This window comes from Sardina pilchardus, chromosome 4 (assembly GCF_963854185.1).
Source record: "Sardina pilchardus chromosome 4, fSarPil1.1, whole genome shotgun sequence".
In the NCBI taxonomy this organism is placed as follows: Eukaryota; Metazoa; Chordata; class Actinopteri; order Clupeiformes; family Clupeidae; genus Sardina; species Sardina pilchardus.
In genome coordinates this window covers 30,545,419-30,564,324 of record NC_084997.1, presented here as the reverse complement: position 1 = coordinate 30,564,324, position 18,906 = coordinate 30,545,419, and the positions used below count along the sequence as shown (strand labels likewise).

Sequence of the window (18,906 nt, the reverse complement as noted above, 5' to 3'; positions counted from 1 at the left end):
ATAAAATTGAGAACTTAGTGATTCTCAGGCTGTAAAACAAGAATAGAATATATACTTTTTTGATCCCGTGAGGGAAATTCGTTTCTCTGCATTTAACCCAATTTAACCGAATTAGTGAACACAGCACACACACAGTGAGGTGAATCACACACTAACCCAGAGCAGTGAGCTGCAGTGAGCTGCATGCCCAACCAGCGGCGCTCGAGCAGTGAGGGGTTAGGTGCCATGCTCAAGGGCACCACCGTGGTGGACTGGTCGGGGATCGAACCGGCAACCCGAAGCCCTAACCAGTACACCACAGCTGCCCCAATAATATAAACATAAATAAACATAATCAGTATGTAGGTTTTAGGGATTATTTTATGTTTCAATATTTAGTGATATGTTTTTTTCCTTTGTATTCTTCAGTGACAGCCCTATAAATGGCTAGTGTGCCGTGCCTAACAACGCCCCTAAGCTATTCTAAGACATACGTGACCTACTGTAGTAAAGCCTGCACCGTAGGAGTGCTTCTACAATTGCTTCAACAGGATGTTTTGCCTTGGCTGATACTTTCCATATGTTTTTATCTACTTCAGACTTAAGGCTGGAAAAGGAGATATTGGAAGAAGGTTCTAAGATCAAATGTAGGTGGAGAAATCCAACCAACATCATCGCAGGTGTGACCATAATTTGATTTATAAAAATGTTCCGCTTCACTGTCTTTTTGGCTCTCTCTCTAATCTCCCTGTCAGATAACTGTTGGCCCTGACCTTGTTGCATCTCTCTCACATTTTGCATTTCCTCTTGTATGGCCTCCTCCACTAGCATCAGCAACTCATTAGTGTAAAAGCCACCTCCATTCTCCTGCACCATCTCTTCTATGGTGTTGAACAGCTTTGGTAACTGAGTTCTGTTGCTACTCTCCCCCTCTTCCTGGTCCTAATCTTCCTATGGTAGCACCCTCCCCCTCCCCCACCTCAGTCCTAGGCTCTCCATCTTACTTCTCGCAGACCTGAATAATTGTGTGAATGTTTCTACAGCTGCTTCACCAGGATTTTTCGCTTTTGCTGCTGCTATATTTACTGATTGCCCTACTGAAATTATAGGAATAACATATGGGTAAAATAATGCAAAAAGCAGCACAGCAGGTGTTGCAGCAATTTTATTTGCGAACATTTTCCACCTCACTTTCTCTTTGGCTCTCTCTCTAATCTCCCTGTCAGATAACTGTTGGCTCTGATCTTGTTGCATCTCTCTCACATTTTGCATTTCCCCTTGTATGGCCTTCTCCACGAGCATCAGAAACTCATTAGTGTAAAAGCCACCTCCATTCTGCTGCACCTTCTGCTCTGTGGTGTTTTCATTAGTAGGGGAATTGAGTCTGTTCTCCTGCACCATCTCCTCTATGGTGTTGAACAGCTTTGCTAACTGAGTTCTGTTGCTACTCTCCCCTTCTTCCTGATCTCTCCAGCATTCGTTATCTATGACATGACACCGGCCATGGCACGCATCCACAAGGTCCTTTAGTGTAGATCTTTTACTTCTGGAGCCCTGAGAGGCCCTCCGCTCCTCCTCCACATATTCATTAATATTCTTACCTTTCAGTTTATTCCCATATGTGAAAAGAACCACTGCATATTTGAAGGTGTCTTCTGCAAATAATTCTTTAATTCTATTTATGATTTGTTCCTCATGTTTTGTGTATCTCCCTACACTCAGTACGATGATGAAGGCATGAGGGCCTGGGGCACTGTCAAAGATGCATTTAGCTATCTCACTGTTCAATTCCTCATTTGTAGCTGCTGTGTCAAAGAATCCAGGTGTGTCAACGATGGTAATTTTCCTTCCGTTGATTATCTTACTCTGTGTTGTGCAGTGGTCTGTTATCGAGTGCTGAGAAGCTTCCACTTTGAAAACCTCTTTACCCAGGATGGTGTTTCCAGCACTGCTTTTACCGTCACCTGATTTTCCCAGCAGCACAATCCTCCTTTCACCTGGTGAGGAAAAAAACACACACCAAAAAGTGATAGTGACTACCATTGAAATCTACGATATGTATACAAGTTTAAGACGGACTCATAATGCATATCCCCAGAATGGACAAGGAATTCCAGGGAGAATATATGTCTCAAGTATAATGCGCACCGGCTTTTCAGACTATATGGAGATCTCAGCAGCTGGACATATTGTGACGTTTGGAAAAGGGAGTGTTTAGTCAGATTTACAGGGACCCGGATTTTAGTCCAGCCCAGGTCATTTACCAATCACACCCCGGCTCTCTCTCCCTCTTTTTTCCCCCCTCCTTTTTAAGAAGTGCACCTGCTCTAAAGTCAAAATTGTGAAATATAAGCAATATTTAACAATGAATCTCCAAAACCAATGAAGCATTAACAGATATGTTTGTATTAAAACATATCTGAAAAGCTTGTATAAATCAAACACTGATACCCCTTTTCCACCGCCACAAACCAGGTGCTGGTTCCGGGCTGGTGCTAGTGCCAGTTTGGTTATGGTGCTACCTGCCGATTATCCAAGAACCGGCTCGCTTTTCCACAGACTGTGTGCCAGAACTGTCAATGGAATGTGAATGTGTTCTAGCGGAATGTGGCCAGGACAGGCGATGCGAGGACTAGCGATGCGATGTGGGCGGGTACAGAGATAAAATAATTCTAACTTTCAGCGATGCGAGTGAAGCGAGTACCAAATCAGAATGTAGAATAGAGATGATTGACAGTTAACGGACATGTTTGCAGCATAGACTGTACCGACGCCGGCAGCAGATATTTTTTTCTGCCAGCGGGTAGAATTTTGGCGAGGAGCGATGGGCGAGTAGCGACATATGTGAATCCCCTAGTTAGCCTGACCAGAAACACCACAGTAGTTCAGATCAGCAGAGACGGTTGTGGTATTTAAGGATATTTGATATCAGCATGCTAGGTATCTAGTTGCTATGTCTTTTGGTTTTACAGTTTTTGCCCGTTGCTTGAACACTATAGACCCATGCTTAGACTAAAGTAACAGAACTTGAAGTTTTGTTGCCATATCTCAAACACATGTACCTATACCTTAAACAAAAGTGCTGCTTTGCACTCTAGTTGTAATTCTGCAACACGCTTGCTCCTTTATGCGAGACACTTGGTCCTGCATACTACTCTCTATGTCATACATAAGACACTTCGTTCAAAAATGAAATCTCATAGTACCATTTGTTAAACACATGTATCCAAAATGCAAAACACATCGGGTAATTGCAACCTCTCAAATACACACCTGAACGCACTTACTTCCAAAACTGAACACCAATCAGCCATCTACTAAAAGACCTCAGTTTAGCCATTGGAAATGGTGATGTGAATGGTATATTTCCCAGTGTTGTGTCATGTTTACTTGTGTGTAGAGTTTTGGCACAATGAGTGAAGTTGTGCTAAATGTATTCAAGCAAATATGTTTTATATAAAGTAGACTAGTGTATTCCTTCTGATTTGCAAGTGTATGCATATAATGCAAGTGTGTTTCATTTTATCACCAGAGTTACATTTTGACAAAGGATTGTTGGGTTTTGATAGCAGAGTTTAGGTACTGATAGAAGAGTTTCAATTTGGCATAGATGTGAAAGGTTTATTTCCTAGTGTTGTGTTATATTCACTTGTGTGTAGAGTTTTGGCACAGTGAGCGAAGTTTTGCAAAATGTGTTCAAGCAACGGGCAAAAACTGTAATAGGTCAACAAGCTATAAGCTAACAAGCTAACTCTACCGTTCGAGAGTTTACAGCAACCTACAATGATCTGTGTGTCCGGAACACATTTGTGTCGCATATAAACAATAAACCGTATCAAAATTAGCCTTTAAAAGTGGTCAAGAAACCTTTATTCACATTGAATATTTCCAGTTAAGACCCCCGGAGCCACCGCCATTGTTTTCTGATTTTTTGTTACTCCCGCCTCTGTGAACAATGCAAGCTTCTGATTTGCTGAAATCCCGCTCCCAACACCTGACATATCTGGTTCTTATTTCTGGACCAGCTCAAAGTTGGTGCTGAGTTGGAACCAGTTATTTTGTGTGGAAAAGCAAAGAACCGGTTCCAGACTTGGCACTGGCTCCGAACCAGCACCAGAACCGCGTCGTGGAAAAGGGGTATAAGTGAAATCATAACAACAACGGGATTGTGATCACGGTGGGATTACTCATTTAATAACAGAACCATGTGTTTTAACTACTGTGTTTAAACTTTTTAGTTTGCCTGGTGCATACATAAACAAAGACTCATTTACCCAAAGTGTGAAGTCAAGTCATGGGGACAAACAAGGCAACATTTAAACTCACTTGTGTGGAAGTTGGTGGATACAGACTCAGTCTTCTTCCCATCTCTGAGCTCACAGCAGACACTGACAGTGTAGTGAGTATCTGGCTGCAGGTCTGTAAGAGTTGTGCTGCAGAACTCTGTAGAGATGGTCTGTGGTTCAGCTCCTTCACTGTGGTAGGAGATCAGGAAGCTGTGTGGAATCTGCTCCAACCCCTGATGCAGACTCCAGCTGAGACGTGCCCTCCATCTGACACCTCTACCAGGATCACCAGATTCTACATCCAGCGCGTCCACATTTAACCTCTCAGGAACAAAAAGACCTGCAATGCACAAGTTCTAAATGTATCTAACTGAAAGGACTACATTATATAAAACCTGAATGAGTGTAGTGAACATCTATGGAGGGCGGGTACATGCAGCAAATATGGCCATCAGTTTGATATGTTAAGTGCTGGGGACACAGACACCTAGGAACCAGATTGATTTCTGAATTTACATATGTCAGATGATTCACAAATGATTTTGGGATTCACAAATAAATGTCACAAATAAATTAAATTATGAGATTAAAAGTCATATGATAAAGTTATGGATGAAGTTAATCACAACTACCTGTGTGAAACAACAATTAAACTTGTATTAATTTAAAACAGTCCAAACTCTGCCCCATGTCTCACCTGTTCGGATGAACGTTGTAGTATCCTGACTCCTTCCCCCATCTCTGAGCTCACAGCAGACACTGACAGTGTAGTGAGTATCTGGCTGCAGGTCTGTGAGAGTTGTGCTGCAGGACTCTGTAGAGATGGTCTTTGGTTCAGCTCCTTCACTGTGGTAGGAGATCAGGAAGCTGTGTGGAATCTGCTCCATCCACTGATGCAGAATCCAGCTGAGATCAGCTGATGTTGGAGTCAATGAACCCACAGTCAGCTTTTCTGGAAGTGGAATACCTGATGACCAAAGAAGATGCATTTGTGTTAAGTGTAAGTGATTTTACGTCAGGACATATTCTGTCATACTTCAATGGTAGTATTCAACAGACAATTGATCATTGAGGAATAGGCCTATGCTTTTGAACTGAACATTAACATGCTTTTCCACCGCAACGGAATATTCCTCCCCTGAGATTAACATTGAGTGAGACGGATGGAATACAGGCTGGCCACTAGCCTTTTCGGTCATCTACATATCAGTGGACTCATTTTGTGTTAAAGAATTGCTGTGATAAAAAGAAAGTGTTATGTTTATTAGCTGGTTTCAAGTTCCAACCCTTTAATAACCTGATAAATGAATGCGGCCTTAAGATGTGGTCAATATGTTTTCTTACATTGACGGTGTAGCCGTACAACAATTCCCTTTGATTGATAGTAGCCTATAAGGTTAAGGTAACATTACAAAGTTATTTGTGCATTGATGAGGTTATTGTCCCGGGACACTTTGATATTTTGTGACTATGAAATGATATAATTTAAAACTCCACCGGTGTGAGTGATTAGCAGGGCAAATCATTGCAGGTTACAGTTTTTGCCCGTTGCTTCAACACTATAGACCCATGCTTAGACTAAAGAATCACAACTTGAAGGTTTGTTGCAATATCTCAAACACATGTACCTATACCTTAAACAAAAGTGCTGCTTTGCACTCTAGTTTCAATTCTGCAACACACTTACTCCTTTATGCAACACACTTGGTCCTGCATACTACTCTCTATGTCATACATAGACACTTCGTTCAAAAATGAAATCTCACAGTACCATTTGTACACATATATCCAAATATATCCAAAATACAAAACACATCGGGTAATTGCAACCTCTCAAATACACACCTGAACGCACTTACTTGCAAAACTGAACACCAATCAGCCATCTACAAAAAGTCTTCAGTTTTGCCATTGGAAATGGTGATGTGAATGGTATATTTCCCAGTGTTGTGTCATGTTTACGTGTGTTTAGAGTTTTGGCACAATGAGCGAATTTTTGCAACAGGTATTCAAACAAATATGCTTTATATAAAGTAGACTAGTGTGTTCCTCCCGATCTGAAAATGTATGCATATGTGTTTCATTTTGTCACCAGAGTTATATTTTGACAAGGTATTGTTAGGTTTTGATAGCAGAGTTTAGGTACTGATAGTAGAGTTTCAATTTGACATAGATGTGAAAGGTATATTTCCTAGTGTTGTGTTATGTTTAATTGTGTGTAGAGTTTTGGCACAGTGAGCGAAGTTTTGCAAAATGTGTTCAAGCAACGGGCAAAAACTAATAGAGATTTTGAGTTTAGCTACTAATAGTAGCCTATTTGGAGGTACAGGAAAGGCCTCTTTTACTTTGTAATTATTATTCTAAAACATTTTGATTTGTTTATTACTTACAGTTTTCATTCAACCAGGGGGAAGTGTTAATACATTCTCAACTTAACCAGTTAATAGCCAGTCTATTGGTTTGAGTGAAAGGGTGGGAATTTATAAGGTAGGTAAACATACTGACACGACCACATTATTATTTAGTCTGCCCCTGAATATAATTAAAACAATACATGCTACAGTATTAACAACCTTTAATGGGTATAGTCTAGTCTTGCCCATTACATATATGCATGTTCATCAGCTGAAATCATTGAAAAATACATTTAAAAAAAAATCTACTTGTGTCGATGGTTTTGGAGATGGCCTTGCTCTGACTGTCTCTTAGAACAGTGGAGGAGTATTCTCTCCCGATGTCCAACCCAGAAAAGTGGTGCTGAAGAGATCTGGTGGAAAAGGTCTGTGTATCACCAGAGAGGGTCGGTGAGTATGAGGCCTGATCAACACGCTCTGGTTTACTCCACGTCACCAACACTGATGATAAAGATAAAAAACAAAACAATTACCTATTCACCTCATTTGAACAAATCAATACACCTTTGAGCAAATCCCGATTTACAAGTCACAAATGTTGTCTTTCCGCTTGCAAATTTTGTCTTTGCGCTTGCAAATAATATCATTCGTGTGGATCATGGTGCATGTGTATTCAAATAATAATGAGACAAATCTATCTCCATATCATTGCACTTTAAAGAGGAACAATGCAGGATTGGCGATTTCATCTCTGGTTTCGGTTTCGTTTTTCGTTTTCGCTCGTTTTATGCTTGCATATTTCTCTGCAGAGCTTCCCCGACAGCTTTAGCGTGTATATTTCTACATATATAGGCTATATATAAATATATAAATTGCAAGCGTGGTTCTTCTTGTTCCTTACGCGTCTCTGACTTCCAGATGTAAACAGCAAACGATCGTTTATCAGAAAGTTGCAAGGTTGTAATAGCGGATAGGGACACCAGGGGCGGGAGGAAATGTGACTGTTTTCGATAAAACTGGTCAGTCAAGCAAAACAACGATTTCTAAGCGATTTTATGACTATGAAAAAGTTGCATAGGGTCTCTTTAAAAAGGACTTCTTGTTCTCTTTCCTAACTTATGCTTGTCTGTCCAGCACCCAGTTTTTATCGCTTTTTGGATGTGCGTGTGGTATTCTTTTGCATACTTTAATAAGGACAGTTTTATTGTAATTTCAGCCATATTCAACAGGCCTATTCAGTGAAACAAAAACTTCACCATGGGCTCAAGTGGTGCCACATTTAGATGGCACAGACAATAAGCCTAAGCATAAGAGTTTGAGGTGGGGAGTTTGCAAACTTGAAGAAGGCTGCAGTTTTGAAACAGGATTTTTTTGTAAGCCCACACCCCATCCCCATAACAATGCGCAGGTAAAGGTTAAACATTTGAAAAGCTATGGAAAAAAAGGTTGATTGTTTTCATTGTGGGAGTACAATAAATCACCGATTTTTTTTATTTTTTATATATATATATATATATACCTATTTTTAGTCAACTTTTACCAAGGGAGCCAATAATTCTGGAGGGTACTGTAAATTAAATATTACATTGAAATAGGTTGACTTTTTTACAGTTTACTAGTTGAAATAACTTAATTAAACACTTGATTCTTGATGATTCTTCGGGATCAGATAATTAAATATTAAAGTTGAGTCAACTGAATTTTGAAGTTTGCATTACATTAATTGAAGTTTTTTTCACCAGTTTACCACACCTTATAGCACCGCATTATGTAATAATGTAATAAATGTGCACGCCATTATGTAATAATTGCCGCATTTTGTAATAATCTGCCGCATTATGTAATAAACTTCTTGAACGCAATATGTAATACATTTTGCTGCATTATGTAATAAGTTATTACATATTGCGGTTGTTACTACATAATGCGGTTGTTGCGTTTTTTTTTTTTTTTTGCCAAATGTAACAATTGGTGCATTATGTAGTAACCAACCAAAATTGACATTTTCATTGATTAAAAACAGCATGATAATGAGTATTTTACTCAAAAATGATAAGTAAGGGGACAGTATGTCAACTATTGCTCAGCTTACATTGTAACAATCCACCTTTTAACTTTGGTTGTGCTCATTTAAACGCACAAGGGGTTCTTTTCAATTAATATTTGCAGTTATATTAGTCATGAGATCAAGTTTGGAGGTAAGTGCTTCTGATAGTTAACCAATTTATAAAATTGGCAAGTAAATCTCTGTCTTTGCTCAAGCAGCAGCAAAGATAAGACATACAGCACCAAATAATTAAACATGGGCTGTGCACAAGATGGGTGTGCCATGCATTCTGTTTTCTGTTAACAAATTATTATATTATTGGCTAAGTTAGCTGGTGTTGACATAGCCAACCATAAGCTAAGCTAACACATATTAACATAAAAGGTTTTCTTTTCAAGTTCATTGAGGACACAGTATCTCTGTCTAAATCCTGCTTCGTTTGTAGTACAACAAAACAAAATTAATAATAATAAATATAGCTGCAAGCTGCGGCGATGGCGGGCCCAGTCATTTCGGAATCTAACAAAGCAATACGTAATTGTTGGTGGGCATGTGCATGAGCAACACACATGCCCACCAAATTTGGTTAATTTTCATCAATGTGTCAACCACAACAGACAACAGGCTAGGTGGCGCTATAGAGTCCCTAAGCCACACCCTCGGCCTGAGCTCTGTCTCTGAATAGCTATAGCAAAACACATGCCCACCAAATTTGGTTCATTTTCGTGAATGTACGTGTCAACCACAACAGACAATGCGCTAGGTGGCGCTATAGAGTCCCTAAGCCACACCATAGGCCAGAGCCAAGGGGGCAGGCATATTCCCGGAAGTAGAGACACGAATTGAGCTGGTGACTCCCATGGACGGCCATAGATTGCAGATTTTTTTGCGATCCCATAACTTCATGTAACATGTGCCCTGTGTCGCCCTTATAGCTTCTGTGTATTCTATATAGGGTAGCGAAGGCAAAACTAATTCACGTCTTCCCGTATAACGGTGGTTTCCCGCAAAGAAGTATAGTTAGCATGTCGGTTGGAGGGAAGCTAACGTTCGACAGGAGATTCCCCGTAATGTTTGGATAAGAAGCTCAGTCCAGCCTGCACGAAAACCATGACGGAAAGTCATTCGCAAGATCAGTGAAAAAACGTGTAGCCTACGGTAGCCTACTGTTTGATAGGGTAAAGCATTACCTAGAGGCAAGTAAGCATAATAATAATATTAAAAACGAACGTTAATAATGGATTGACAGTTGTTCGGAAAATCCCATCTATCAGACGAGTTACAGCAATGTACAGGATGGCTAAAGTCACAAAATGAGTACGAGTCTGCGCAGTACGATGGAAAGTAAACAGATTTTTGTTTCAGCCCCCTCCCATTGAGAACAACGGAGTCTGTTTGTCCATTTCTTTTAGGTCTATGGCCAGAGCTCTGTCTCTGACTAGCAATAGCAATAACACACAAGCCCACCAAATTTGGTTAATTTTCGTGAATGTCTGTGTCAACCACAACAGATAACGTGCTGCTAGGTGGCGCTATAGAGTCCCGAAGCCACACCTTAGGCCAGAGCTCTGTCTCTGACTAGCAGAAGCAATTCCACATGTAGCTGCCAAGTTACATCCAATTTAAAATCTTTTTTCTGCCTATAACACCAACTTCCTGTTTCTTAATAAGACGCCATAATTCAAACCTTCGCCATTTCGATATACTTCGAAAATTAAAAAATCTGGTCGCAATTCCTCTTGAGCAACCCCTCAAGATCATTTTAGTGCAGAGAGACTGAGCACTCAGCAGACTGGACTTTAAGACAAACACCGGGCCCAGGTGCAGCAATCAGCCAGCCTGCAAAACAGACATAAACAAAGACAGGGACACCTAGTGCCCCGGTGGAGCCCTGCGGACCCTGGAGAGAGTGGCACAGGCGCCCATGGTAGAGGGGCCGTGACATACCCCCTCCCATAAGAGCAGGGTTCCCACCAGGCACTCAGAACAATTACCAAAACAATCCAACCCCCAGACATTAAACATTTACACCCCCCCCCCCCCTACAAAGTTACAATAAGAACATTTAATATACTAACTGGCATTTAATATTGACTGTGCAAGACTCCAAGACTCACCAGATCCGAGAAAGTTCCCCATTACCAATCTACCATGTCCACCAACTACTCAGCAACCCCTGGCGCCTGGGGAAGCAATATTTAAGAATAGGAAGAGGTAAAGGCAGAAAAGGCTCGGGACAACTTCAAGGACATGCTGCCCTTGACAGAGCATCGGCCACAATATTTTCGGAACCTTTAATATGGCGGATATCCAGACAATATGTTTGTTCCTACTATGACAGTAGGAACAAAAACCAACGCATCAGTCTTCGGTTGGGGCAAGGCAAAGAATGAAGGAAAGTGATGGGGTTGTGATCGGTGTAGACCACCAGAGGAACACCAGAATCAACATAAACATCAAAGTTTTGTAATGCCCACACCAAAGAAAGTGACTCCTTTTCAATAACAGAATAGTGCAACTGATAAGAATTAAACTTTCGTGAAAAATAGCTCACGGGACGTTCCACACCATTACCATCAGTTTGGAGTAGCACAGCTCCAGCCCCAACATCACTCGCATCCACCTGCAGTGTGAATGGTTTATCCAGACGAGGAGCTGCTAGAACAGGAGGAGCACACAAGAGAGCTTTCACATTAACGAATGCTTGCTGACAGGACACAGACCAGATGTACTTGGCCTTAGCTTTCAAGAGATCTGTGAAGGGTGCCACCACAGTTGAAAAGTTCTTGCAAAAACTGCGGTAGTAACCTACCAACCCGAGGAAGCGCATAAGCTCTTTCTTGGTTGCAGGCGCAGGATACAGCTCAATTGCAGCAACCTTGGCCTGGTGTTTGTCTTAAAGTCCAGTCTGCTGAGTGTTCAGTCTCTCTGCTCACCCCGCCTGTGAGAGCTGTCTGGATGGCTTGTGTTGAAGCAGGCCAGATGATGGCTGAGGCATTTTGCTTTTGCTAGCTATTTCCTTTTGGTAGATCTACTAATCTTTAATAAATATTTACTATTATTGTTACCCTCCGTGTTGTCTCCATTTTGTCATGGTTTAAGAGCTGAACTGTGACAGATGGGTGCTCGTCCGGGAGTTGCAAATGAACAAATCAGAGGTGGAACAGAAGACAGGTGAGCATAGTCATACAGCAAGTACTAAATAGCAGATTAACAAAGCGTATAGCATGTAACTCCACACTTACATTTTGCCAAGTCCATGGCCAGCTGGTTGTGGTTCATCTTCTGCAAGATGGTCAACATGGTGGCCCCAGCCTCCATGCTGTACACCTGCACCATCAAGTTCATGACATCATCTGTGTCGGCCTTCTCCAGCTTTCCCCATGGTATTCGGCCCTCATCCGAAAGGTAGTGCTTAAACCTCTTAAAATCGCCCCCCGAGAGATTGTCCAGAGTCTGCCTCAGCACTTTCTTCAGCGCAGCAGTCATGACGTTCTTTTTCACTATGGTATGAAAATGAAGTCACTCAGAGGCTAAATCCTCTAGTAATTTTTCAACATTGGAGAGGCAAGAGAATACACTAAATTGAAATAAAAAAGAAAGTGTGTTGACATTTGTAAGTAAAAGAATGTCTATAGAAAGTATAGGCATTTTCATTTCCAGTTAAAATGATGATTAAAATGTTCTAATCATCTGGAAATGTGACAAACATGCTTGGACAAAGACCCATGGCTATTTTGCCCCCACGTATGGAGGATGGTATGCAAAAATTCACAAGAACCACTGTTGGAGAGTTACAGACAAAGCTATCATCTTGGGGTCACCAAGTCCCCCGAAAAAATCTCCAAAAGTGACCTCACTGCTAATAGATTATTTAGACGGCATGTCAGGTTAAAGCCAGTAGAGTCATTTAATGAACAATGTAAATGGCAGGAGTTACTGAATGGTTCCATGACATGGGAGTGTGGTCTATTGTCAGATGAAAAGAAAATTGTGCTCTTTGGCTAAAAACACTTAAGGTGTCTTTGGCGTACATAGAAGAATGACTATAAAAAGAATCCCATGCCTAATAAAATTTATGGTGGAGGGGCTGTGCTATTGTGGGGCTGTTTTAATTCCCAAAGGCCTTGGGAATCTACTTAGGGTCCATGGTATCATGAATACCAAGAAAAACCTGAACATTTTCAAAGGAAATCAAACAATCTCTGCCAAGGCCATAAAAGTTGGTCATGATTGGATCATTCATCAGGTTAATGAACCAAAACAAAAGTCCAGATCAAAACAAATATGGCTTACTGAACACAAAATCAAGCTTCAGACATTGCCATTGCAGTCCCCTGATCTAAACTGCATAGAAAAACAGTGGGATGAGTCAAAGAGTAGAATGCACAAGTGTGGACCTAGCAATCTGGACGATCTGGGGAGGTTTTGTAAAGATGGTCTTAAATCCCTTACTTTGTATTCTCAATCTTTATGGGGTGTCAGAGAAGAATATTACAAGCTGTTTTATTGACAAAGAGAGGTTTAAGAAGGTATTTGTGTTTTTGTTAAAAATATTCATTTCTTTATGAGATTTTCCTTTTTCTCAAAATAATCTGCTTCCTTTCAATGTTGGATTTGTCCTAATTTTGTTTCATTGAAAAATTACAATAAATCACCAGATTATTTTTTATACCTGTTTTTAGTCAACTTAACCAAGGGTGCCAATAATTCTGGAGGGAACTGTAAGTGTAAATAAGTCATTCAGCAATACATGTGTATTTTGTGTTGGGATAACAAGGAATCAGTAAACTATACTCATTTCATTCACCTAATTTCAACTTGAGTGAGCTATTTGCTTTCCACTCATTTCAATTAATTCATCATGACAAATAAGAACTAGAAATGCAATTCCAAGGAATTACCAGTGCATGAAAATGCAACAATGTAAAGATAGATAATGTAGATATGGTTACTAAGGTGTAGCTAGGGTAAACATGGTGGTTGCATAGTTTAAGTTGATAGTGTGAAGGTTGACAGTTTAAAGCTTAAACATTCCAGTTCTAACTTGACTAATGATTTCTAACAGGTATGTTAAAATGTTAATGATGCTAACAATGACAGCCAGGTTGATTGGTTAACTTAGCTAATGAATTCTAGCAGTTATGATAAAAATGCTAATAATGCTAACTATGCTAACAATGCCAACCAGGTTGATTAGCTAACTTAGCTAATGATTTCTAACAGTATGCTAAAAATGTTAACAATGCTATCCAGCTTGATTAGCTAACTTAGCTGATGATTTCTAGCAGTTATGCGAAAAATGGCAACTATGCTAACAATGCTAACCATGCTACCTAGCTAACTTGCTAGTGAGAACTTTTATTTTGAAACATTTGTTGCTAAGGTGTCCATGGTGGCCACTATCATAAATAAAGAAGTTTCTGTAGTATAATCATGTTGGTTGCTATGGAAACTGTCATTAATGCTTAATTATAATGGTTGCTATGTTGGTTGCTAGGTACGTGGAGGTTTCATATAAAGTTGACTAAAGGCATAGTTGATGATAAATGACAGTTGGAATGGTTGAACAGTAAAATAGTTGAGTAGTTTCAATGGTTAAAGTGTCACTTCACCCCATAACTCCACCCTCTTCACATTTCTGAAAAAGGCTTTCAAAATGGGCAGGACGTTCTGAAATTGTGCAGCACTGCTGCAGCCAATCAACCATGGTGATTTCGTATCAATCTGGGAATGACTGCTGCAGACATGGTTTATCACAGGTAGGCTAATCAGGGCAGCAGGTGTTGGGGCGTTTCATTCCTAATTTGTAACGACCCGGTGACGTAGTCTCAGCAGAAAAGTGCAGGACTACATCAGCATTCCAATAGCATTTTGGACCAAAATGCCATGGCATGTTTCAACCTGTAGAGGGCGCGGAGAGCTATATCTCTGATACAAAATCATACGAAATGTTACTTTTCTCGGGAAACACGATTTTTTGTCAATATTAACCCTGGTAATAGTGTAGGTCACCACTTATGAGTAATTTCAATCAATCAACAGCTCAAAAAACATATTTTAGGGTGCAGTTACACTTGATTTAATGGTGTATTATTGCAGTGAGGACTTTTATTTTGAAACAGTTGTGGACAGAGGAAGTCAAGTCAAAGTTCAAATTCTAGCAAGTACTGAGTCCTTCGTTCTGAGAATTTCGGAGAATTTTGGAGGATGCATCGATAGATCCTCGGCGTGAAGAAATAACCCACAATCCTTTGCGTATGGACGATTAGAAATTTTCTGATTTAAAAAAAAGAGGGAGAGGGAGATGGAAAGTAGATGCAAAGAAGCAGTGCATGTTAATGTAGGCTAAATACGATTTCTCAAGTGTTTTGTTAATGCCATCGTATATTTGCTCAGGCATTATCAAGGTATTGTGCATATGTCAATGTGCATGAATAAGTTGTGATAGACTTTTGCTATTAATCTATCTCTGCACTTCGCCCAATGCAAACTTTGTAGGTTTACAAGTTTAACATTACTGTTGCTTTTGTCAATTACCGGTATAACTTTTCATTGACACTAACATAATTATAAACTACGGATTGTGATATGCGAAGACCAAGTCGAATGTGGAAATACTGTAGGCTACTCAAAAAAGTTTATTTAGAGGAAAGTGCAGTTGCACAGTTGTCGGAACTCCTGTAAAAGCAGCACAATTTCCACGGTTCAAATGAAGCGCGCAGCCGGAACCGGCGTGCACTTCTTCACTCGCTAGGCTGTTCAATTGCATGTGATCAGAGCCCATTTATGGAGAGCCGGTCCACTCGCTATTAACTCCATTGTACCTGCATTGTACCTGCAGTTCCTGTTGCATTTCCACTAGGGGTGATCACGAGCAAGTGATCAAACAATAGACCTCTGAAGTTCGCCTACAAAAAAGCTGCCATCTTTGAGATTCGGTATCTGGCGATTTTTCCTATGGGAAAATAACATGGGGATTTTGAATTATCGCACCTGTTAAACTCACGCGGGCACGACATAGTCTTAAATAAAGACGTTTTCCTGAACACACTTTTGTCCTCTGCCTTCTTGTGCATACTGTGATCTCCGGTACGTGAAGTCGGCACACTTTGATTTTTGCTACCCCAGAGCTAACTGGCTAACTAACTTAATGGCAAGTTGCATTGCAAGTTAGCTCTGGGGTAGCGAAAATTAAAGTCTGCCGCTTTCGCATACCGGAGATCACAGATTCCTCTCGAAGGCAGAGGACAAAAGTGTGTTCAGGAAAACACCTGAATTTCCGATTTTGTCATCCCCGCGAGAGTTTAACAGGTGTGATAATTCCAAATCCCCATGTTAATTTCCCATAGGAAAAATCGTCAGATACCGTAACTCCTTATATGGGCAAAGATGGTAGCTTTTTTGTAGGCGAACTTCAGAGGTCTATGGGGGTCTATGGGGCTAGACGGCTAAATTGGTCTGTTTCACCTGATTGTCATTGAAAAATCGAAGATTGGATTTTAGTTTCTGCAAGATCAATATGGGTTATAGGTCGAAAGTTGAATGAACAATTACTTATGGCCCTTCGGTTTCTCACAGGCTTGGTCGTTGTTGCCCATAACACACTAGCACCCTGCTAATGAATGATGTCATTGACACATTTGAAAGGCTTTTTAGAGCAATTAAGGGACTTAAAAAATCTAATACTCAGCCGTGTGTATTTTCCTTGACCCCCCTTTCACATAGCCTGACGACGTCATACTCAATTCTTGTCAGAATATGAGTCTGAATCTGCTCCATTCAGCTGCGATTATGGGGCGTGATTCAACTGATACAGGGCGGGGGGGATAGCTCTGCACTCATTGGATAGCCCAAACCAAACAGAACAAGTTATTGGCTGTCAGTATCTGCGAAATCTAAGACAACGAAATATGTAGCAGGGTAGGCTATATGGAAAACATCCTCCCTGGTTTTTAAAAATAATTCGAATAGAATAGAATAGAATAGAATATATACTTTTTTGATCCCGTGAGGGAAATTCAGTTCTCTGCATTTAACCCAATTTAACCGAATTAGTGAACACACAGCACACAGTGAACACACAGTGAGGTGAATCACACAACCCAGAGCAGTGAGGTGCCTGCCCAACCAGCGGCGCTCGGGGAGCAGTGAGGGGTTAGGTGCCTTGCTCAAGAGCACTTCAGCCGTGGTGGACTGGTCGGGGATCGAACCGGCAACCCTCCGGTTACAAGCCCGATGCGCTAACCAGTACACCACGGCTGCCCACAATTCCTTCACACTGCATGCAATGAACAGCTGGGGAAGTGTGTCGTTAACCCAACGAGCAAACAGACATTTTTAAACAAACGGGAACAACATCACCCAAACATGCTGTTTTAACTTGGTGAAAGTGAAACTAAAGTTTTCCCACATATCCACGTTGGTCTAAGTGTTCAGAAATAGTTGTGTGAATCCGTGATAAAACCTCCGTTTCAATAGCTAAGATAAACGAAAGGCCAAACTGCATGAACAAATTATGCATTCATAGCCATAGCGTTTCTGTTGCAATCAAAATCAACCTAAGCCAACACGGTCTCACACCCAACTCGTTGAACGAGGACGCATGCAGCCGTGAACCTCACTGCTGTTCATCTGTCAATCATCACGTAAAGCCCGCCTTGACAATGTGATTGGTCCGAACAGCGCTGTATCTCGAATAGTAGCAGCTGAACGGAGCAGTGCCAGACCGAAGTTCCCTGCAGAAAAATAATGTAGGCGGGGCTAAACTTTGGTCTGGCATCCAGGCTACCTTTCACATGCAATATTCCGATTTCTACACAAAAAATTATATCCAGAGAAAAGTGGATTTTAGGAGAAACTCAATTCACCAAGGTGTGTAGCCTTGTCTCTCTAACACCCGACTCGAAAGAAAGCATTCTATCAAGGATGCGCTCTTGACTTTGAGAAACACCTTGTATGCTTAAAGCCTGAGAGAGAGAGAGCTGCTGCAGGTGGCCCTAGCATAAGATTCTAATTGCTTAACGACCCGATTGTGATGTCATAAAGGCCAATGTTAAGTCTATGGGGAAATTTTTAATAGAGTAACAAAGTTGAAAAGTCGTACCAACCTGATCCATTAGAAGACCTACTGTACGTTACAAAGTTTGAATGAGGTTTCTAAGTTAAACGGTTGAAGAGAAATTGCGTACGGAAAAATCGATCAGCGGAATAATAAGTAGTCTAGGAAGAACAGTACAGTGCATTTTCATGCACTGTAATTCAAAACACACAGAGGCTGACCACACATCATATTTCCCAATATGCCACTGTCCATTCTTAACACAATATCACATATTAATCTGGACTTAAATTGAATCTTAAAATGCAATATGTAATTAAACTAGGCTATACACACTATAGCTGTCATGTTATTGTGTTATTTACATTGACGCCACACACCATTAAGCAGATGACTATGGATTGAGATTAACCCTCATGTTTAACATCATAAAATACATGGTTCCCTTTTTTTGTTTTGCTTCAAGTTTCATGACTTTAACTCATTTGAAGGGTACAACAGAGTAAACATGAAATTTGCACAAAAATATGTTTCCAATGTCCTGTAAAAAAAATAGTTACGTTGGTGGTCTTGGGGTCAATTTGACCCCATTTTTATGAAACATGAGGTAAATGAATATTTGACACATTATGGATATTATTATTGTAATAGTATGAGAACATGCAGTTATTATCATTATTACATATACAAGTAGGCCTACATATTACATATAAGTTATTTTGGCAGGTCTGAAAAAGTCCGAAAAGTCAGCCTTTGGGCTGTTGACACTGGATTGGCCATATTGCCAGCCAGGGTTCCAGGGTTCATAAAGGGGTGTGGGGGGGTGGGATTGTTTTTAGGGCTTTTGATGGTGGTTATTACACTCTTGTTAAGTACCTACCACAAAAAAAAACTGGGTAAAAAAAGTAATTTCAATCACTTTTTTAGAGTTTTTTTAGCTGGGGTCAAATTGACCCCACGGATAACGAACGTCGGTAAGATTTGAGGACAACATGAGGGTTAAAGTCTTACATGATGGCTCCGTTCGAATCGGAAGGCAGCTGCCTACTGCCTCCCTCCCTAAATAGAGAGCTCTCTAACTAGACATGACTTTAGTTTAAACGCGTCGTTTAAAAATGAGCGTAGCACTCTAGAATCTTTGGTTAACACTACGGTATGACGTTAGCAAAAGCCTGACGT

General features: G+C 40.6%; 1 protein-coding gene across 1 annotated transcript; it reads right to left on the bottom strand.

The window, feature by feature from the left end:
* Positions 1-930: 930 nt before the first annotated feature.
* Positions 931-12,155, bottom strand: LOC134078961 (uncharacterized). The gene is made up of 6 exons (XM_062535125.1): positions 11,912-12,155; positions 11,241-11,324; positions 6,929-7,120; positions 4,963-5,232; positions 4,306-4,605; positions 931-1,976 (listed from the first exon to the last, which is right to left on the bottom strand). Exons 1-6 carry the CDS (start codon positions 12,153-12,155, stop codon positions 931-933), a joined length of 2,136 nt encoding a protein of 711 aa, XP_062391109.1.
* Positions 12,156-18,906: the final 6,751 nt, after the last annotated feature.